General features: G+C 45.3%; 1 protein-coding gene across 4 annotated transcripts in view; it reads right to left on the reverse strand.

The window, feature by feature from the left end:
• The window catches only part of LOC119171724 (synaptic vesicle glycoprotein 2C-like), a 224,214-nt gene that overhangs the window by 21,723 nt on the left and 178,426 nt on the right, over positions 1-24,065 (reverse strand). For all 4 annotated transcript variants that reach the window (XM_075892318.1, XM_037422539.2, XM_075892320.1 and 1 more), the window contains 2 exons: positions 1,294-1,630; positions 895-1,042 (listed from right to left, as the gene is read on the reverse strand). In XM_075892318.1, the coding sequence (XP_075748433.1) occupies positions 895-1,042; positions 1,294-1,455 (310 nt within the window). In that variant the 5' untranslated portion in view covers positions 1,456-1,630. The remainder of the gene's footprint in view (positions 1-894; positions 1,043-1,293; positions 1,631-24,065) is intronic.

Below are 24,065 nucleotides of genomic sequence, written 5' to 3' on the forward strand. Positions count from 1 at the left end.
AGATAGCGCGACTCAAGCATCTCGCATAAGCCAGGCGTTCGCGCAGGAGTCCACAGAAGTACATAGTCGCCAGGGTGGTAGACAACGATTCAGTGAGTGGCATCGTAACGATGTTTGCGAACTTCTTGACTAGCTTCGGTGTTTACACGGGCAAGACGACGGCATTGAGCAACACAAGGCAGAAACTGGTCGAAAACGAATGGTGAAGCGTTGACGGGGCCAAAAAACAACGAAACGTCGAGTGGTGATGTCGGTTGGCGTCCGTATACTTTTAGAAAAAAATGGAGAATAGCCTGTGGTTCGTTCAACTGACGTATTATATGCATACGTGACAAAGGGAAGAATGGCATCCCATGGAACTGCGATGGTCCGGATATAGCCAGCATTTGAGCCTGGCCCAAATAAAAGTGATTCCACTTCCACTGTCTTCCATGCTATGCGAGTAGAAACACATAAAAACGATTCCAGCAAGGTTTCAATCGCACCATCGAGATAATTTTGATAAGAAATTGTTGTTTTTTTTTGTTGCTTTTACGCATGACGCCGTATAGCAATGCTAGTCCGCAGATTCTGCGCACGTTTTACATGTTATGTGCAATGAGATAGTACGTAGACGTAGTCATACTCAGCTGTAATGATTAATTCAATGATCTAATTTAGATCACAGTTCAGGCAAGTTTTCTATGCATCATGAAAGCGTATTCCGCAAATGACGACACAGATGCAGAAGAAGAGACCACCGTGCGAAAGTGAATCGAGTGTCCCAGCAGTCCCTTCTCGTGCCCGTACCGTCGTTTTGGCAATACTACTTCATGATTAATTCACGTAGTTCAGTTGACGTGCGACACCATGACTATACAAAAATGGCCCAAAGAAGCCCCAGGGAATGCTTACCGAGCCACCCTTTGCGTGCGTCGTCCATACAGAGCTCGCGTTCGGCCGACGGGAGCACGTAGGCGATGACCATGATCTCAATCGAGTCCGCGGCCAACGCCAGTCCGCAGACCAGGAATACCAGCCACTGGAATAGGCCTTCCCCAGCCTGTAATGGAATCGTCAATGTAGGTTAATTTTTTTATAAAGTCCTAGTAGGTTGCTGTTCAGGTTAAGTAATCTCTTCAATGCGAGATATTGCCTGGTAAAACTTGCACGCTTTTTTTTTCTCCAACCCCACTTTTTTCTTCTTTCTATTTGCGTACTTTTCAGGGCGTGGAGTCCGGGAGACCACATCTTCTTCGCAGGCCCGTCATTTACCGCTAGTTCTCATAGCAAACGATGAGTGGTGGTTCTCACCTGAGCGATGGCATCCTCGTGGAACTGCGACAGGAGTGGCACATCGGTGTCGACGTAGTCGGTCTCCCGGATGGCCGGTGAGGGCCTGGCATCCTCGGTGTACGAGCCCGGGTTTTCGCGGCCGACCAGGGACGCGGACTCGGAGTCCTCGTCCCTCTTCATGGCGGCCGCAACCAGGGCGACGGCTTGTGTCTTGCAGGGACGCCGCTACGGCCCCCTTGGACAGGGGCCAAGCGGCACACCCGCTCGCTGTTCCTTCACAAGATCCTCCGCGAAAATCTTTTCTCGTTGGCCGACGGCTGCAGGGTGCTTCCCAAGGAGGGGTCTCTCATCGAACCTGCGACACAAAAGGAGAAACACACTTATTTAATCATCATCATTTACCCATGACCGAGGCATGTACTCACAAAGACGCCTTACGCTAAACTTTCTTAAAGTAATATATCAGTCAAGTACGATGCGGCACATTACATCGGCGAAGAATGGAGTGGGGAAACGCACATCCGAAAAAGCAGTTGTGTGCATTCGGTCCCTGATTTATAACTATTGAGAAGTGCTCGTTCCGACCTAGAGTACGTCGTAAAACATCGTTATTCGACGTGAACAAATCATTACGAGTAGAAAAACTGATTAAAAAAAACCGTCTGTACGGTGGAAGTACACAAATCGGGGCGCTTTGTGCGTCCTCTTTTCGTCCTGTGGTTATCGCGCTGATTTTCCAGTCGCAGTTATAAAGCAACCAGCACAAAGCATATCTTTAGTGCGACGAACACATTGACGCATATACAGATGACAGAGAGGGGCCCAATGAACACCTACTCTTCACAAATGCTTACTCTTCTATGGCACGCTGTAGTGGTTTACTCCGGTTTATTAAGTTGATTTATTATATATATATATATATATATATATATATATATATATATATATATATATATATATATATATATATATATATATATATATATATATATATATATATATATATATATATATATATATATATATATATATATAGGAAGAGGGGAAGTGCGGAGGAAAGAAACGATTGAATATTGATAAATACTGAAAATTAGCAAACTAGTGAGCTCATAACAATATTTTATATGAATACTCATAACTATAAAATTTTTATCAGGCGCATAAATATTATAAGTATAAAACTTTTTCACCGACACCTCTTTCCACTTGCACTTTTCTTCAAAAGGTTGATGAGGACACAATAAATTATAAATTTTTTTATAGAAATCCCATTGAAGCGCAAATAATAAGACAAGGAACATAATTCTGAGCATCGATTGCTCTATGTAGTGTCCTGTCTTGTTTCTTTGTTTTTGTTTTTTTTTCATTCGCAAAAGTGAAGGCTAAACCAGGTATCAGCCAACCTTTTCAGAGGCAAGTTACTTAGGACTTTGTTTTCCCGTGCGTTCAACGATTTACGAAACACCCCAGTCTGCTCCTTCTCTTTTTTTTTTCTTTCGTTTGCGCAATGGAGTCTTCACAGATACCGTATATCGACGAACCAGCTCACAAGCAATTACAGCTACATACGTACTTTTACACTTCGACGCTTTCCCCGCCAAACCGTGACACACACACACACACACATTATATATATATATATATATATATATATATATATATATATATATATATATATATATATATATATACATATATATATATATATATATATTGGGAGTGTAAAGAGTTCACCACGGCGGTGAACTCTTTACACTCCCAATATTGCGGGCTTGCGCCAAGCACACAAGCTCGCTGCCTACACAGACGCAGCCGTGCGGCATTTTGTATACAGAAGCCCGTTGCTACACTAAGGCTATCGCTTTAGTGTATCACACAAAAAGCGCAGAGAAGCAAACACAAGGCGTCCTGTTCGGAAGCTGAGGCCGGCTTCCGTCGTTGCCTCATGCACACACTATAGCACGTTTTACACACGAGCGACATACTAAAGGACGCGGACGGATGCCTTACAGCGCTCGAGTAAAGGTCAATTTACATTTCAATTCACGCGTGTCTAAGTTGCCAGCACTCTGCCTGCATAAGGGCGCGCAGAGGAAATCCGAAAAACGAAACAAAAGAACCGAGAGACGTGTGGTATGTGTGAAAACAGTAGCTTCGCGGGGGTTGGTGTCGAAGCCGCAGCGGCTGTAAACGGTCCGTCGAAAGAGATCCCACGGTGGCGTCGAAGCTGTTTGCTCACGCAATTTAATGCACACGCACGCCGGAATGGGCCACTCACGTGCCAGTCGTAAAAAAACGACGGCAGCACCGCGTATTACGTATACGCCGTCGGACCATGACGACCGGCGTCCCCTGTTCTTTAGGCAAAATGGCGAGGTGCTTCTTGTTTTTTCTTTACGCGAGTGTGCGCACACAACCTTGTTTTCTCTTTTCTTCCTTCGTTCATAGCACTCGTGTATATAGGTGTCGTAAAACGTTGCCCCACGAATCGGTAACATCAGTGGCCGCTAAAGTGAAAAAGAGGGAGAGGAATGGGGATAATAAAATGATCTCTAGGGAAAAGAAAGAAAAATTGTGGGTAGGAAAACAAAGTCAACAACCAGAAGTAACGAATAGAGAAACGGGCGACGGTGACGAAGAATACGAGAGGGAAGCTATAATTCAATGCAAATGCTGTTCAACAGCCACTTTGCCTATTCTGTTTTTTCGCGATAAAACGTTTGTATTTTCACTGCTTGGCGGGCATATGACAGTGTCTACTGCAAAATCATACTAATAAAAAACAACTTCACTGTTAACTGTTGATTTATATGTGGGGTTTACCGTCCCAAAACAATCATATGATTATGAGAGACGCCGTAGTGGAGGGCTCCGGAAATTTCGACCACCTGGGGTTCCTTTAACGTGCACCCAAATCTGAGCACACGGGCCTACAACATTTCCGCCTAAATCGGAAACGCAGCCGCCGCAGCCGGGATTCGAACCCGCGACCTGCGGGTTAGCAGCCGAGTACCTTAGCCACTAGACCACCGCGGCGGGGCACTGTTAAATGTACAACAGTTTTCATAGACACGTTTTTTCTGTATTTTCACGTCCTTTTATTTTTAGAGATACGGTGAGTGCCTGAGGAGCTGGAATTTCATTGTCTTAACGTCAACCGCATGCACAATTAATGCGGGCGCATTCTTACGAAAGCTACCTGCGTAATACAATGTGAGAATATGTAGAACATTCATGGTTGTAATGATGGTTGTTAGGATGAGGCGAGAAGCAGTCGGTGCGGAATAATTGCTCTATGTCCATCGTGTTATATGAAAAAAGAAAAACGGGAGAGTAAAGAAAATTCTTTCAAAAGGAAGAAGAAAGAGTAGCAAAACGAATTGAACGGAAATTGCATACATACATACATACATACATACATACATACATACATACATACATACATACATACATACATACATACATACATACATACATACATACATACATACATACATACGCACATACATACATACATACGCACATACATACATACATACGCACATACATACATACATACATACATACATACATACATACATACATGCATACATACATACATACATACATACATACATACATACATACATACATACATACATACATACATACATACATACATACATACATACATACATACATACATACATACATACATACATACATACATACATACATACATAGAGAAAGACAGACAGACAGACAGATGAATGATTCACGGTTTACCGATAAAACCCTACGAAGCTTCGCCCCACTCATCATTCACTCCGTGGATATCCTGCAATTTTTTTATTAAGCTTTTCGTTTTTGAATGACAAAAATAATGGTTAAAAAGAAAAAAAAAACGTGAAGAAGAGCCCGAACAGACAAGTAATTGGCACAGGAGTGCAACAAAACGTAACTCAGAAATCATGTAACAAAAAATAAACCAAAGTAAATCAGCGAAATTCTTGCGACTGCCCAAGTGCCCTTTGACCAACTTCCTTGTACCGAAGGCTAGCAAACGTTGCTATTTATTTAGTCCACCATTCAATCTGTTTTAAGCACTACATCAGTACTCCCTTTGCATCTGGGATTCGCAATGGAGAAAAAGAAAAGTAACGCACGTATACCGCACGTGCTGCGGAGAGTGCAAGGAGGATGAAACAAACAATTTTCCACATCCTGCGCTAATGCAGAGTGCTGCAGTGACGAAGCCTCGACGGGCACCTGTCCTTTGCTTATGGCAAAGATTGCGATTTATTTTTCATGCGCTAATATTATGAAACAACTGATGAGGATTACTTAGCGCAAGAAAAAAAAAACGCAACACACAAGAAAATAAATATTTTAAGGGCTCGTTTTTTTGTTAGACACAAAATTACTCAAAACTAAATAACAGAATAGTCTCATTAGGCGTTATGAAATAAATCTTCTAAGACCGACACTTTCACCATGTCTTCGCTGATGCCGAAATCAGACTGCAGACAGGACTAAAACTAAAATTAGGGGTACCTAACCCCCCCGTATTCAGAAACGCTCCTCTACTCAAATTCCATCCTTCGCTCGATTGAGTTGAGCACTGTGTCGCTGCTTGACTGAAATTGACTCTGCGCTTCTCAAGAAACACTGCAGAATATTGCCGATATGCAGTGACATGGCCGCCCAAGAGACGGCGCTCCCATCGACTTTTTCGAGTCGAGGAGAGCGCTTCAGTGAAGGAGCATTTGTGAATACGGGGGTAAAGCTTCGTTGTTAAGGGCCGTTCCATGCGCTTCCCGCACAGCCGCAACGCACGTTCCGAGACCCCCTACCCCACGCAAGCGAGAGACAAATAAGCCAATTGGCATCGCTCTTTCACCATCCGCAGCGTCGCCAATTGGCTTATTTGTCACCCGCTTGCGCGTGGTAGGGGGCCCCAGCACGTGCGTTGCGGCTGTGCGGCAAGTGCGTGGAACGACCCTAAGAGCTGAACGTGATAGCAATATTCTGTCCCTAGTACGTCCTTCAAACATTTTGTAAATGAAGCTTTTTCGAACTTGCTACGCACCCACTACATGGCCTTAAGGAAATGGGTGCAGTATAGAGCGTGTTTTTTGTAGTGGGTGACTGGTTTTAAACCACGAAGTCATTAGGGCAATTACATGTTTTGACGCCCAATGGCAATGTGCGCTTGTACCACGCATTGTTACTGCAACATTTCATGTTGTATTGTGAAGCATGTATACAAGACGTGTGTGTTTGCAAAGCATAAAAGGTACTTTCACTGCATCTCCAAGCAGAGGAATATATTTACACTGTATTCACAAGCAGATGCCTGGTGGTGTGGTACCCTCCACTGTGAGCCAGGATTGTTCATTTTTTTGTATCGTTGTCAATCTTTCGGTCACGCTTTCGGTAATTTTTCGCCCACAACCAACGACGCCAATGCCGGAATTACTACGATACGAGCTGTTTAACTCTACGGCGTTAAAACGATAACTTGATTTCTGCGAAAAGTGGTGGAAAAAGCGCACAAAGTTAAGTAAGAGGCTTTAACAGTCTCCATTGCGGTCTAGGTACTTGACTGGTGATCATTCAGAGCGGTTCATGATGTTACTGCGACCCTGAGAAGAAAACTTGAAAATTTGCACCAGCTTTATTTTGTTATATACTGATTTTTCACGTCTTACTGGTGATGCGAATTTCGGATAATACGAATATTTTTTCTTATCCCACGAGATTCGTATCACCCAGGTTTTCTGTACGTATAACGAAGGCGTAACACAGTCATAATACGAATTCAGAACAACTAGTCGTTGTTTTCTTTTTCTTTGTTGCCACCAGCACACGTATTTTGTTGCCACCGGCACATGCACGTATTCACTGCAAAATGCAGTGAATAACGAACATGATCGAGCAATGCATATTCGAGCGCTGAATGCTTCTCTGTGCGCAGGGTACTTCTTCAGGGGGGAGGGGGTCATCACAGCGCCTCCCTCCCTATCATGTCATTGTACGGGGCTGGCTTTGCACTCTCTCTCACCCTACCACCCTTTCCCTTCCTGCTCACGCTTATGTCTGTGCGTACAGGAAGATAGCAGCGGTGCACTAGCACGCATGCGTCGAAATTTCCAATGCCGCATCAATCGTTCAGACAAACACGTGGAACACTGGGCTCCCCAATTTCTCTTCGAGGAATAGGGAATCCATAGGGTGCGGAATGTCGACGGTCATCCGTATCACATCCTCTTCGTTCGAACGAGACAGCGCAGGGCGCTAGAGGAGCACACACAGCCTTTTTTACTGCAGCCCCCCCTCCCTCCATCGCCGTCGGCCGAACGGTGATACGGCCCTGCCGGAGAATCCATCGGCGGACAATCGAAGGGAGTTCCTCGCCGCTCGCTTCTTCCCTAATGGTTTCTGACCAGAGCCTGGCGCGGTGCCGTTAACGTCGACGATAACGTCCAGCGCGAGGTGCTCAGCCTGCGGCGGCAAAGGGTTGCGCAATCAGCTGCGCCAAGAGTTGAAAACGAGGTGGGCGTGCGAGAGAGGGGAAGGCTCAGTCGCCATATCGTGGGTCATAAGGATAATGGGGTAAAGAAGCGAGACTGAGATAAGATTTCAAAACCTGACTTAAATACACAACTATAACGTTTTATAGTAATTATAATAAGAAACTGGGTACGCACATGCGTGTGTGTGTTTGTGTCTATGTGTGTTTCTTTTTTTTCACTTTTTTGTGCCATTGCAGCAATGTATATATTGTGTTGGTTAGCTGCCATGGTCGGTCGGTTTGGGTAGTTTAACGACTCAAAGTGACGCAAGCTAAGAGAGGCACCACGGAGGGCTGCGGGTGATTTTATTCTCCCGAGATTCCTAACGAGCTCCGAAATCGCACAGTATGAGTATCCAACACTTCACCTCCATATGACCACCATTGCCGGATGAAAGCCTACAGTCTTTCTAACCTGCACCACAGCCGCTGGGCCACTGCGGTGGCCTGTGTAGGTATTCATTTCACCGAGCCTCGTCATATTCCTAAAACACAAAGTGCAGCGACGGTGCTGATGGTTCAGAATTTTCGAGTTCCACTCGGCAAGCGCGACGCTTCCCAAGCGCTGGTCCCATAGGAGCTTTCACAACGTAATAAATGGAAGGGCCACGTCGACCTTGGAGTGCACGAAATGATAGTAATGGGCCTATCGGTGTATCAAAATGTCGTCGTGATGAATGATGCACCGTATGCGGCAGTTTGGAGTCTGAGAATAATTTGGGAACGTATTTTCGCGTTAAGGAACGTAATTTTTTTTTCAAGGCTAACTACAGCCGCTCAGCAGTGCCGGATGAAAGAACAACTGACAAGATCCAGTTTTTAATTCAACTGAGTTATGGCTTCGCATCTTCCATTTTTCTCAGAACAAATTATCAGGCTAGAAGTGGTATTTGTAGCGACGAAAGAAATTTTGCTTCTTTCTACGAAAACAAAGATTCGATCAGAAGCGCCAGGACTTGTTGAAGGCAGAACAGAGCTAATTACCGAACACATTCGTCTAGGAGCACTTCACCGTGCCATGAATGATGAATATCAGCCTCTCGCCCTATACTATGGCGTTCATTGTAGTACATAGCTTTTGAGGCCCAAAGAAGAGGCCATCATTTGAGCAGTGTTATAAAAGAAATTCAAGGTTTCATTAGGCCATTAAGTTCGAACCTTAGCGGCCACTCCTACTGTATCAAATGCTTCCCAACAAGCTCGATAGTAAGCGAGCAGATAATGGGAACTAGAACCACATTGATTTCGTATTGTTGCCCTGATTGATTGATTGATTGATTGAATTATTGATATGTGAGTTTTGACATCCCAAAACCATCATATGATGATAAGAGATGCCGTCGTGAAGGGCTTCGGGAATTTTGAGCACTTGGGTTTCTTTAACGTGCACCCAAATCTGAGCACACAGGCCTACGGCATTTTCGCTTCCACCGAAAATGCAGCCACCGTAGTCGGGATTCAATCCGGCGACGTGCAGGTTAGAAGCCGAGTACTTTATCCACTAGACCACCGCGGCGGGGCTATCGTCCTCTCCACTGCGTATGCCATTTAATTATAAAAAAATAAATACACGTAAATTTCGGTTGCTGCTGTGCGATGCATTATTGGTCAATTTTACCAAAAATAGTCGTTTGTTTCAGACTTACAATTATTCCTGAAAGTGCGACAGGTAAAAATTCTTTTTCTTTTGCCCGTACAGGATTGCAAGCGGTACCTTTTTACGGCAGACCTTTGGCATCTCGAATGGTTCGTGAATTTTTCAATATCGCCCGGGAAGTTCGTGAGACATTTCTCTTGTATAAAAGTCATCAATGAGTTTGTTATGCTAGTACGCTCGACGCCACAAAAAAGACCACGCTTGAATGTTCTCGAGTGCGACACTTTCGGAGCTTAGTTTAACAGTGATTTACGCTGACTGCTCTCGCTGGAACGAACGGTATACATGGCGATTGCCATGTTGCTTGCTATAGGCAGTACAGTGAACTACATTAGGTAAAAACGAGCGGGGATCGAGAACGTACTTCAACGGAAGAGAGCCGGAAGCATGTCATTATTCCGGAAGTCGTAGCTGGTGCGAGTTCTCGTGCAGGATCTCGAGCACCATCTCAGGGTACGCGCTCCGAAAACACGCACAGGAAGTCGCTTTTCAATCGTTAAGTTTACGAGAGCACACTCCACCGGCCACAGAGCGCGCCGGAGCTCCTTAGCAAGTTCAATGTCAAATTGCTGTGATGTAGAACTTTACTTAGTAGGCTTTTATTGTCTACAACGACAGTAAGAACCTACTTGAGCGAATGGCACGCATGATAGTGTTGAGAACTCATAAATGTACATGCAGCTTATCAGTGATATGATGTCACACATCACCTCACTGTTTACACAGCGTGTGTGAGATGACTTGACTATAAACCGTAAAACCTTCAAAACTCGTAGATACGGATTAAAACTTTTTTTTTATTTTTATGCATCGATGCGCACACAGAAATATGAGAAAGAAAAAATCCCATCAGGATCTTTCTAGAGTTTCGAGACATCACTGGGACAACGGGGCATATTTTATAAACAGCGTGTCACTTCGGGACATGTTGCTCCTTCACAAAACCGCGAATAGAAAAAGAAGAGGAAGAAAATGTGACACGAACTGTCAAAACTCGTTTCTCCTCGGGAGAGCCCGTCGGGCTTCCCAATTACTTGCATTGCTTATCACACACCGGCTGTTCCGCTAAAAGCGCAGCTATATCGATTCAACGCGTACATCCCCGTCGGGGAAGCACCATGTGATGCCTCCTGAGGAGCCCATCGTGGTAACTAAGAAAGATAGGTGGAAAGGAATGCCCCTCAACTTGTGTGGGTGTACCAAGAAAAATTGGCAAGCGGTCTCGCTGAAATGTGGGGAGGCCGAACAAACACCGGATCTACGTTCTCATGCAACCGTAGAGAAAACTATACTTAGTTGCATTCGAAAAACAAAACAAAAACAGTGGAGGCATTAAAATGCCCCTAATGCCGAGGTGTTCGAAGTGAAGCATGCATGCCCGAAATTGCAAACCAAGCAAGAGTGAGACTTCTTGCTTGAACGATCATCTCAGACATGACGCATATGAATGAGTCTAGTTGACTGGGTTGTTGTTGCTGTTGCTGCTGCTGTTGCTGTTGCTGTTGCTGTTGCTGCTGCTGTTGCTGTTGCTGTTGCTGTTGCTGTTGCTGTTGCTGCTGCTGCTGCTGCTGCTGCTGCTGCTGCTGCTGCTGCTGCTGCTGCTGCTGCTGCTGCTGCTGCTGCTGCTGCTGCTGCTGCTGCTGCTGCTGCTGCTGCTGCTGCTGCTGCTGCTGCTGCTGCTGTTGTTGTTGTTGTTGTTGTTGTTGTATTTTGTCGGGTGTCTCATTTTGCGACATCTTGCCAAACGACTGGTCGCTTATGATATGCAGCACCGAGTGCGACCGATGCTTACGCAAGCACGAACTACAACCATACTCACAGAACCAGCAGCTGTCGTTCCAGTAGATGCCCCCATCGTGGTTTTTGCCAGCCGACTAGAATTAGAGTGTGGGCTTCTTGGCGTAACTTCGTCAAACGTCCAACCGACGGTTAACGCCGAGGCACTCTAAGTAAAGACGACACACAGAACAGGGGACAGGCGTTGACGGGACAGCTCCTGTACCGTATTCTTTCGTGAATGAGATTTTAAGCGATACTGTATACGTCAGTTAGCAAACACCAACTTGCGCAGCATTGCGCTCTTCGGCAGCCATCTTTGTAGGGAGAACAGGCGCTTCGGCAGGAGAAGGCGCAAATACGCCACGAATATAGTGGTATAAGAAATCAACGTCGCTGGAGTCATCGATAACTCGATACGGCACGAGTGTGTATTCCCGTCTTGTGTACACATCCACGCTTGGGCAAGCGGATTATCTTACTGTGCTGTCCGTGTTTTGCACAGTACGGATCAAAAGACTAACAAGGTGGTGTTTTTTGAGGTCCAACCTAAGCTTACGGCTTCAAATTTAAACTATTACTACTAGTAACTGCGTGCTTGGCGATGCAGCAAGGAGTGCCAGGTCTATGCCACGTGAGAGGGGTCTTAAATATAGACAAACCTTTCATAGGTGTCTTTATGGCACTTAGCTGTAGTTGCGTGATTTGGCAACCTGCTGGCTTGTACAAGTGCAGAAAAACTCTGCATGTCCGCACACACTCCTAGCCATTTACACAAGCCAGAAAGAAGCAAAACGTTATCTGCCAGTCCACTACCACTTGCCCCGTGAAAACGGTCTATACGCCGTACCACAACTTCGTTTCCCATTACGTGTCCGGTGCAGCTGATAAACAAAATCAGTGCAGTCAGTAACCACTGCAGAAAGCATGCGTCCAGCCTTCCGGCATGATGCGGCCGACTGAATGTTCCACCTGCAGGGCACAAAGCGCGCTGTTCAGCCACGGCACAAAAGAACTCTCGGGGCGCGCGAAAATGAGGACAGGCCCGGCGCGAAACTTTTACCATGTCAGAGGAGAACCCGGAATGAGACGGAGCTGAAGGAAAAGGTGGCGGGAGGGAGAGGGTAGTGAATATGGGGCACTAACGATGTGAGCGCAGACAGACGGAGCCAATCACTTTGGAGAGGACTCTAGTGTGCGCCACATTGGAGGATGTGCCGCCTTGTACGGACACGCTGTCGTAATCAGAGCTCACTGTTACGTGTAATGTTCATCTTTAAGTTTTTTATTTTTCTCGGCAATAACGCCACTTATCGATCGCGCTTTCATCTTTTCGGAAGCAGCGAGCCGGTGTGTTCCCCTTCGCGGAGGATGCTGTCGGAAGATTTTACTTGCGATTATTAATCGCGCGTGTCGCGAAAAAGACGGCACCTGACCGATATACTGGCTGCTGTAGGTTTAATTGGCTAAAAGTGCGCCGGGCACATAACCAGAAATATTTGTTGGGGGGACGGAGGGGTGTGCTTATTGATTTCGGGAGGGGCACACCCATGAAGTGGTCATTTTCCACACTCTATGTCATGGCAAAAAACATTTATAGGGGGGGGGGGGGGCGTGCCCGGTGTGCCATTCCCTAGATACGCCCCTACACTGCACTGCTGAACACGAGATCGTATAGTCACGGTGGTTGCATTCCGATTGATGAGGAGTGCAATACCGCTAACTTATCAAGCTGTGGGTGTTCATGTTAATGAAACATAAATTGTAGAAGCTAATTAGGAGGCTTTCATGGTGACTTCCTTCACAGCACACAAGATTTTTTAGGGATGGTAAATTTCAACGCTTAGTTTGAGCGCTACATGATTGATTGATATGTGGGGTTTAACGTCCCAAAACCACTATATGATTATGAGAGACGCCGTAGTGGAGGGCTCCGGAAATTTAGACCACTTGGGGTTCTTTAACGTGTACCCAAATCTGAGCACACGGGCCTACAACATTTCCGCCTCCATCGGATTTTAGCGCTACATGTAATAATCGAAAGAACTATGGGAGGTGACAGTCTTTGCGATGCTATAGCAATTCACCAAGGTGCAGTTGACTTCTATTGCGTGAAAGGAGTTACAAATAAGAAAAAGAAACCAAGATATCATTGTCATGCATTCCGAAGCCCAGCGGGAACCATGCTTCTATGTAGAGATGCATTGTTACGTATATTTCCATCGACAATTGCTCTTGGCACGGCCTTTTGAATGAGCAATAATACTCCCGATCTGCACCATCCTTTTGTTTGTTTGTTCTTTCGCACGCCTGAATATTTAGCCGCTTTTCTTTCCATATATCTCACCCTTGCCTTTAGTGCAAATTCAGAACTCTGATTGACCTCCCTGCCTTTCTCTTATTTTATTACACCTGTATGTATCTCCACCTCTCTCTTCTCTCTGAGCGTGTGTCATCTAAGCTCCAAGAGTTCGTCTTGTTTCGGTACCGCTGAAGAGTACTTTTGATTGTAGCAAGAAGAAAGAGAATAAGAATAAGAGAAAGGTAACCTGGGCTGAGCCGGGCCGTGGGGGGAGGGGAGGAGAAAGTTAGAGGAGGAGAGAAAAGTCGCTGTGTCATCCGTCGTGACAATACCACGTTGTATGTAACAAGTGGCAAATCAGTCTGGTATCCTCGAAAAAGAAATGCAAAAGCATTTTCGTTGCCTTTCGGAACTGCGCTTAGCAATCCCATGGTCCCAATATCTAGTGTTTCAGTGGATACCAAGTCATTGCGGTATCTCCGACAATGACTTCGCCGATGAATCTGGCAGAGAAGCACAAGGAGAAATAAACCTTGTCTCTATGTACCTTCATAAAGAATTAACGCAGTTCGATGCTTAAGCAAGCTGGCAAGGAATATGACATTGCAAGAGTGGTAATATTACAATTCATAGGCCATTGATTATACTTTGCGGATTTTATACATTGCGTTTCACTGAAAAAAAAAAGATACAGTGTTGTAACATCTGCGTATGGAAGTAGCACTCATCAACACCTACTCATTTAGGATTGAGATGGCCGACAACACTGGGTGTTACAAGTGTGCTGTCGATGAAACTGTTGAGCACGTCTTGTGTTACTACCAGACTCACTCAAACGAGAGGCTGCACCTCCGTGCTGCTTTAGATCGCCCCGACGGAAACGTTTTCAGCGTCGCTGAATATAGCTGAAAAGATTTCAACTCTTGGCGCTTCCTCACGACTTCCAAGACAACACGCGTTTTTGACAGAGAGTGTCTTGTAATTCGATTATTGCGTTTATTTTGACATGAGTTTGGCAGAAAGTACTTTTACAATTTTAGACGAGATTTCTTCCCTAAGATGATGCTCGGCACAGCAGACGGCAATATCGTTATTTAAAAAAGAAGAAAAAGGCACTGAAGTTCATATATAGCATGGTATGCTGTTCCCGTTCCAATATTGCGGGAATGACCTTCAAAATGACATCAAAGGTCGTCACGTGTCACCTAGAGATGCTTTCTGAACGCGCCTGTTTCGTCTGACAGTGACATGATCTGACAAACGGCATATGTGAATGCGTCGAAACATAAACATAACCACGCGCCTTCATTGAGGTGCAGTGCACAAGAAAACGACGGCAAATAAAATAAAGAAGAGAATGGAGTAAGCAGCCATTGTACCGCTGGTGTGTGTAACCTTAATGACAATATTTCGCCACTAACATTAAATTTGAACTCTGTAACATAACGAAATTTTTTGCGTTTGGAATTCGTCCTCATCTAGCGTCGAGACGTTCACACTACGACAGAACTTCGTGTTTACTTCTATACAGGCAAAAGAGAAAAAAGCGGTTCCACATATTTTATGACGTCATCCATTTCCGCGCGCGCACGCGTGTGTGCGTGTGTTTGTGTGTTTGTGTTTGTGTGCGTGTGCGTGTGTTTGTGTGTTTGTGTTTGTGTGCGTGTGCGTGTGTTTGTGTGTTTGTGTTTGTGTGCGTGTGCTTGTGTGCGTGTGCTTGTGTTTGTGTGTTTGTGTTTGTGTGCGTGTGCTTGTGTTTGTGTGCGTGTGCTTGTGTTTGTGTGCGTGTGCGTGTGCGTGCGTGCGTGTGCGTGCGTGTGCGTGCGTGTGCGTGCGTGTGCGTGCGTGCGTGTGCGTGTGCGTGTGTTTGTGTGTGTGTAGACCACGTTCTCACTCATTCAAGCACTCTAAAATGGAGTGGAGTGCGAGATCAGCACTGCGCCGAGAAAAAAAACAAGATGTGCATTTCAAACTGATTTCTACCCCTTTTGTGTTCGTGGAGTGGGCCACAACCGGAAGAGGAAGAAAAAAAAGATGAAAGATTTACACGATCAAGTACAAGTTCAGAACAGAAAGTGAAAACCCCGAACGAGGCGCCCTCATTCGCAAGCAGGCGACAGCGGCTCATTGATTATTTACCAGACGGCCGTATGCATTATTCGCGTTCGGCTTTCAAGACCAAGTCCTTCCAGTAGCAATCCTGCTCTCACATGTTTGTGTGTGCTTGTTTTGTGTGTGTGTGTGCGTGTGTGTGTGTATGTGTCAGTGACGCACGGTTAATCTTTTTATTTATTTATTTATTTATTTATTTATTTAGAACATTCTTTCTTTCTTTCTTTCTTTTTTTCCATCGTTCTTTCTTTGTCTATCTTTCACCTTCTTACCTGCTTCATCTTCATTAAAAAAAGAGGCGCGTCTTCCTCTTCTCCGCCACTGTTCCTGCCGCCGGGCCAGCTGCATTGAAACCAGCGGCAGTCTTCTTCAGCTTAGCGCAAAAAGACGGCGCCTTTAGCGCAAGTTCCCCCTCACACCACGTTCGACCGTTCCTCGAAGCGTGCCCGGCACTGTTTATCATGATTGATGACAGATTCACGCGCTTTAAGGAGGAAAAGAAGCGCAGCATAGGCCCAAGTGGCTGGTGCTTTTAGCGCACAGACCGCCATAGCCAGGCCCGAACTATGTCAACTTCCATTGAAAGGGCCCATCTGCATCGCAATTTAATGCAACACGTTTCCTGTTTTCCAAGATTTAGGTTGAGTTAGTCGTTCCCACCTTATTATCCATCCGCTCCTCTTTTAATGTTTTTTCGAGAAGCGACCAAGGCCCATCAGCGCAATGATTTCGATTTGTGCCTTTGTCTAAAAAAGGTGTTATTTTAGAAAGATAACTTATATTTTAGAAGGATAACTTAGAGAGGCCATTGATACAACTATTGTGATTTTTATGATGTCGTTCTAGTGCAACAAATTTCGGTCAAGAGTCGCGTTATTTTCCTACCTGGCAGAAACGCTTTTGGGCAATGAGGACATCATTTTAGAAGGAAGAGTAAAGAAAAATAAGTGCGAAAATTAAAGCAGGGAAACAATCCCCCAGCAGATGCTAGGAAATAACGCTTCACATATCACACAAGCTTTTGTTTTGTTCTTGTTTCCGCATGCACAGTTTTTTTGTTTGTTCCAGTGCGTTTAGCGTTAAGGATACCTGCTCTCCAAGGACCTCCAACATGGACAACTAGGGCTTCCACCATACAAAGCGAGACAGAGAGAGAAAAGATAAATCTAGAGAAAGAAAGAGAGAATCCGGTGTTGCAGAAAGTGTGACGTTGTATGAAATGCATGTTGCATATAAAGCTTAACCTTTTTTTTTCTAATGCCTGGAAGACGTTTGTTTTTTTGTTCCAGAGCTTTCATTTAGTGCATGGTTTACTCTCATTTACTTTTTAATCGCCAGACGAAGAAGCACAATGCATGCGCATGTGATGAGCACAAGATGAAGATTTGTGGACTCACTTCGTCTTTATGTAAATTGAGCATTCCCTGCTAAGTGCGTACGTGCCCGCTAAGCACGCCGAGACTTCTTACTTCACTCCCGATTCAAATCTCCACAGCAATAGGAGAAAACAATGTTTTATAGAGCAGTTTTTTTCATTAACAGAACTTAAAACTACCGTGAAGTAATGTCTTTAGAACATTGAAACATTGCTGCGAATCTTTTACAAAAAAAAATTTACACACCGCTGTACCTCCCTATAATCTTGCGATTCTTGAGGACACACTTCCTCCGACTTAAAATGTGTTCGCCTGGTTGTGTTATTTTTGTGCGTGTTCGTTTAAAAAACAAAATGTCAGTTACTCCCATTTTTCGGAGTCCTACACTGCGGTGTGCCTCATAAGATTATTATCGTTTTGTGTCGCGAAACACCAGATATTACTATTATAATACTGCTGCCCAGATCTTGAAGTCACGGGTAGTATAGGCGCCGTGTGAAGGCAAGTTTTGAGCGCGTGAGACTGAAGTCCGCGGCCGTTTATAAGTTTATAAAGGTGTCCCATCTTAGATAAAGTGAAGGTCCACGACGCCAGCGTAGTCTAAATGGAACTCACTAATACTAAACTAAGTCTGCAATTATTCCGGTGAGCTTAGGGCACTATAGACGGTTTCAAAGTCACAAGCGTTCTATACCCAAGAAAACTTCTGGTCACCTCAATTACCAGCTCCTACCTTTGAAACTGAAAGCGCATTCTCACTTTTTTTTCAAGGGTAAAGAAAGTTTCTCGTTAGTTTTTTTCAGATTAAAGGAACGTGCGTAAAGTTCAAAGAAATGTTTTGTCATTTTTATGTAGCTCGAGAGTACGTTTATTCAAATATATTTTCGTCGAATAAGGGAAGGAAAGTGTAGAAAATTAGCGGGCTGTTTTCTAAAGTTCTTCTTGCCCACTAATGCTATTAAAGCACATCGGCGGATGAAACCGGATGTCATCAAGGGTCTATAGGCTCAAACCCGATATTTCGCTGTTTCTTGAATACTCTAGCCTCCCAGGTAAGGCCCATCTTGCTGACATCGCACACTACATGAGCCTCCTTTTGCCTCCATCGGACGGTCGAAATCGAACCCGTGACCTTCGAGTCAGAAGTCCAACACAGTAAGCACTACAACACGGCACGGACGGGAAACAAAGTCAAGTCACCTGACCAGCTCGGTGCCTTAAAGGCTACTATAGTTACACCATCTTGCCTGAATCACCGAAAAAGATGGCGCTTTTTTTTAGGCGTGAAGAAAAACATCTTTCATGCACAGAAGCGCGTTTTAACGCGATATCGTTAGAGAGCTCGTGTCGCCGAGATTCCTTTGTCGGCGTCGGCACCGTTGGTAGTGACCGAAACATCGCCCGTGAGCGAAAAATTGAGAACTAAGCAAATAAAATAAAGACTGAAAATTTTCGGTTCCATTGAGGATTGAACCGGGGCCATCCGCGTGACAAGCAGGTTTCCTACCACAAAGCCGCGATGTTACTTTTTTTCTTTAATGAATGAGATTATCACAAGTAAAGTACACACAACATACTTCATCAGAAGTCAGTCAAACACACACAAGCGTCAAGAATGGGAAGCCACTCCGGAACGGGGTCAAAAGTCTCAAGTGCGCAGTGAAGCCACGATGTTACTTGCAGCTGCTCCAGTGAAAGACACCACATAAATGCCATGTAGTGGAAGGAGTCCCCTTAACGCATTTTTGTTCGTCAGGTGTTGTGACAAAAACGAGCCCATTCGGCGATTTGTAGGCGCATTTGGGAGGCCATCAAACTACGTCAAAAAAGGCCGGGATAGTGCAGCCATCGCCGCTAAAAACATACAGGAATTTTCACACAGTTCTAAAAATGGACAACTATGTCCATTCAGCGGAAAACATGTCACGCCTGGCATTGTGAGACCTTTTATGCCCTTTCAAGGAAATGTTTCAACAAACCACAACACTTGCATTGATTTAGCATTTCATTATCACGACACCAATTAGGAAGTGAAGTACTGCAGTTGCCATTTCACCGACCATAAGGTGATGCTTGTTGCAGTTGGCCGGAAGAGGTCTCCTGAAGAACAAGCCGAACGATTGAGAGATAACTAACGCATGAGAGACGACACAATGTGACCATTTACGAATACAAGTGTCACGCCTACGCGCAGTTTATAATACCATGTGACTAAATCACTGTACATATTTTCATGAAGTTGCTTAAAAGTACTGTTAAATAGATCGAAAACCTGTACCATTACCAGATACGTCGCGCTTGTGTGCGTGTGTGCGTGTGTGTGCGTGTGTGCGTGTGTGTGCGTGTGCGTGTGTGCGTGTGTGTGCGTGTGCGTGTGTGCGTGTGTGTGCGTGTGTGCGTGTGTGCGTGCGTGCGTGTGTGTGTGTGTGCGCAACAAAACATATTAATAAGTATGCTCTTAGCGGTTGAAGGGCACACATGAGCCGGATTTCGCTATCAAGTTGAACTCTTAAAGGCGAAGCTTAAGGGTGCTCGAATTTTTCTTTTGCTAATGTTTTCACGAATAACGTAAAAAGCCCCATAGTTTTTTTTTAAGATTTAACGGTCCGCTTGGTGAGCCCTCACCTTATAAATGGGGTTTGTATGAATGTACCACTCAATGGCCGCAAATGCTAGTGGTCCCGCCGCGGTGATCTAGTGGCTAAGGCTGCTGACCCGCGGGTCGCGGGATTGAATCCCGGCTGCGGCGGCTGCATTTCCGATGAAGGCGGAAAGATTGTAGGCCCGTGTGCTCAGATTTGGGTGCACGTTAAAGAATCCCATGTGTTCAAAATTTCCGGAGCCCTCCACTACGGCGTCTCTCACAACCATATGGTGGTTTTGGGACGTTAAACCCCACATATCAATCAATCATCATTCAAATGCTAGTCGGGAAAAATCTTTTACATTCACCTAACTATTATAAAAAACAGCTCCACTGAAGTGACGAAGCAATGAACGAAATGGCAACAAATTGTTGTGCCAATAAGTAAGACGGGCAGCTAACTGAAACTTGACTTAACGCTAGTGTAAGGAAATACGGCTGCTCCACGAAGCGAAACAGTTTTCGTGTCGTCTGTAATTTCACAGCGATGTAAGCTGTTATAGCACAGCACGTACGAGAGTGTACGATGCGGCTATTGATGTCTGTCTAGATAGCGCCCATGCCAGCATTCGTGAATGTGCCCCCCCCCCCTCTGCAAAAGTTCGCAGTTGCTGCTCAATTGATTGTATGAGCTCAGTTGCTGCTGAGTCAATTTCTATCAAGCAGATTATCTACTCACAAGCTACACTCTTAGCATAATCAAGTTTTTTTGTTAAAACTGCGATGCTTGTAAAGGAATAAAGGAACAGATGAGCACCAAGGCTTTATATCGTCTTAACTGTCCCATTCTGCAACATGTAGCTGAACTGAACATCCTGCACCGAAGTGTACGGAAGTAAAGGAGCGTACACCATGGAAGCGCATCATGCGAATGTCATTTCACCACCGATCATGCAGTCGATGCGGGAACAATACGCTCCAGGGCATCCATAATGACAAACCGTGTCATGGAGAATGATCGTCTCTTAGCTATCGAGACTTCGTGCACAGCAGTGGCACAAGCTTACAAGCGAGCAAGTATGATTCTTGGAGATAAAAAAGGAGAAACATTGTACAGGCATTCTTTTCGCGTAGCCGAGATCTAGCAGCGCACGCAAAAAAGCAATCACAGCTTTCGGTCTCACGCGATGGCCAGAGACATCATTTTCGCGTGAACAGCCTAATAGTGCTTGGCAAGCGAGGCCAAACGAGCGTATACCGCCATTTCGCGTGACTATACAAACGGGGGCTCGTTTCGAAAGCTATCGTCCCGCACCGAGCTACGTGCACTGTTGCGCCGTCTCGCGCCCAGTGATTCTATTACCGTCCTCATGAAGCGTACACGGCAAAACAGTGTTCCAGCCCGCACCAAGAGCCCCGCTTTATAGATAGTAAAAGAGATAAAGGGAGCATAGTTACTTGTAAAGCGATAACGCGTTACTGTAAAAAAAAAAAACGTCAAGGACGTGGTTTGCAGTTACAATGCAGTTCACAGTAGCTATTCGTTCATTTCAATAATCCATGTGATAGCACACGAAGACATACATCAATGTGCCGTGTTCGGCTGCAGCAAAATACAGTGCGTAGTACGGGCACCATCCTGTGCGGTTTCTTTCTTTAATTAAGACGGAAACGGCAACTGTCTGGTTGCGAGGTGACCTTCAGTGAAACACGACAGACGAAAGAAGATGTAACAGGTGGAACAATTTCAATGGCGTAGCACAACGATGTCGCCGTATTAAAAAAACAATAATAACAAAAAGTTGAGTACAGAACAGCGAAAACAGCTGCCATAGAGGTTAGCCAAGTCAGCTCGCCCACTATACAGCGGGGCCTGTTTTCTCGCTAGCGAGGCGACATTCTGGGCTCAACACCCACTCTGTAGTTAACTCCATCTGGCGGTCTTTCTGTGGTGGCGATGGAAATCAGCAGTTTCTCCTGTCTGAGAACCGTAGCGACAAATAACTTAAATAATCTAAACTCTGCGTGCCAATAATAAAGGTCTTACACTCACGTTAGCATGAACGTGCTTGCTTTACTCGGATTTACGACGACGTGGCAGGAACGTCTAATTAGGTTGGCCCGCTCCGGTGTAGCTTTCACAAAGATGGGAAGTTGTGGTGCAAACACAGCGTTCATAAAAAGAACGAGACATAAAAGTTGAAGGAAAGAAGTTGAGGTTATCCAGACATTTGATCCGCTTGGGCGTTAGGTTAGAGCGAGCAGGGGGTGCTTGAATGACGTAAGAAAAGAAATGACGGGAGGCAGGTGGTTGGCTCCTACTCAAAGACGATCTTCTCTGGGTAAATGCACCGCTGTCCGCCACGCAGGTGTAGTGGTCACGGCTGCTGAGCCTAAGGTCGCTGGTGCTATCTCGGTCACGGTGATCACATTTAGATGAAAGCGTAATGCTAGAGGCCCGTGTACCGTATGATTGTAAGGGTTCGTTAAAGAACTCCAGATGGTGAACATATCCCGAGCTCTGCACGACGGCATGCCTCATGAGTGGCTTCGGCTCGTTAAACCCCAGGCATTAAATTTTAATAATTGCAACGTCAAACTGAATTTAGAAGATTTTCTCCCCACGCACATTTTCTGATAGGAACAGTCTATCTAAGTTCGTTTACGAGGCAGAAAATTTCGGTGAAGCTCTTAGCCTACTTTTATCGCATCGAGTATACTTAAGCTGCTGTATTACTTGTCGCCCTGTTGTAAACTGTTGGTGCTGGTCTAAATATGTGTTGTTAAGTATCGCTCCAGCGAAACTGCCACGTTGCATGTGGACTCCATGGCAGGCTGGACAGTATGGACGCTTCGCCCCACTCATCATCATTCACTCCGTGGATATGCTGCGATTGTTTTCTTTCTTCTCTTTGTCTTACTGTTTCTTGTGTCTGTTTTTTTTTAATTTCTTCCTGTTCTTCTCTGAACTTGTTTCTCTTTTTCCTTTTTTTTGTATATATTACTCTGTTTCTTCCCTTTAACGTCTTCTTCTCTGTTTCTATATCAGATTGATTGATATGTGGGGTTTAACGTCCCAAAACCACTCTATGATTATGAGAGACGCCGTAGTGGAGGGCTCCGGAAATTTCGACCACCTGGGGTTCTTTAACGTGCAGCCAAATCTGAGCACACGGGCCTACAACATTTCCGCCTCCATCGGAAATGCAGCCGCCGCAGCCGGGATTTGAACCCGCGCCCTGAGGGTCAGCAGCCGAGTACCTTAGCCACTAGACCACCGCGGCGGGGCTCTGTTTCTATATCTTTCTGATGTCTTCCAGCCTTACTATTTTTCTATGTTTCTCTGTCTATTCCTTTTTCTGCTACTTTCTACTTCTCTGTGTTTCTCTTTCTCTCTTTCTTTGGTTTCTCTCTATTTTTTCTGTATGTTCGTTTTTCGGTTTTCCTCAGTTGTTCTCCGTTTCTATACCTTTTTTACCTGTACCGAAATTGTGCAAGCACGAACACCTTTGGACGTAGCGCATGCCTTCTCGGTTATTGTTTCTGCGCACTCAGGGGCTCCTAATCATCGAAAGCTTCGTTGCGAAACGCTGCTGGTGTTGCACTGAACGGAACAAAACCTGATTAAATTCTTAAGAAGTCTTAAGTCATCCGACGTCAGAACATCAAACTACGAGTGGAATTAAAATCTCGTTCTTTCACGTAGACTCGCCCTGGCCAAAGGCATTACTAAGACACCGTGCATAGGTGCCTAACACGCACAGTCGGCACGACGACGTTAATTAAAGAACGCTTTTGCGCTCGTTCTTTACTTCGCGTACATTTGCTATGGAAGGATAAGGGAAGGAAAATCGGAGGAAAAGAATGGCAGGGAGGTTAGCCAGCCTATTGACAGCCGGTTTTCTACCCTGCGCATGGGAGGAAAAGCGCCTGCACAGCGTAAGGAAAAGAGGAACTTCGCTTTAGGGCTGTTTCACATGCCACGATTGCAGCGAAAGAAATCGTTCCATTCGCTCGAATCGCTCTGTTCGCAACCGTCGCAAATGGTGGTTTCGTTTCACATGGACCGCGAACGGTCCGCGATTTTCGCTCTGCGACTGGAGCGGCGAGTTCTTGCCACCGCTCATTGTGACAGACACGAGTGTAATGTAATAATATGTGCATTATGATATCATAAAGTAACCCTGAACGGTAACGAAGGGCCCGCTTGTTTCGTCATTTAGGAACACTTTCCAGTCTGAATTCATTTTAAAATGCACATCATCGGCCATTACCAAAACAAACACGTCGACTCAATTTCGACGGCTTGGCCGGACCAGCCCTATTTCGACGGGTCCCGACCAAAAATCGCTCCCGCCGCTGCGATCAGAGCGAAAATTTTCAACATATTGGAAGCTCGTCGCAGATCGCTGCGGCGGGAGTGAACTGCC

The sequence above is a fragment of the Rhipicephalus microplus genome, chromosome 4 (assembly GCF_043290135.1).
Source record: "Rhipicephalus microplus isolate Deutch F79 chromosome 4, USDA_Rmic, whole genome shotgun sequence".
NCBI lineage: Eukaryota > Metazoa > Arthropoda > Arachnida > Ixodida > Ixodidae > Rhipicephalus > Rhipicephalus microplus.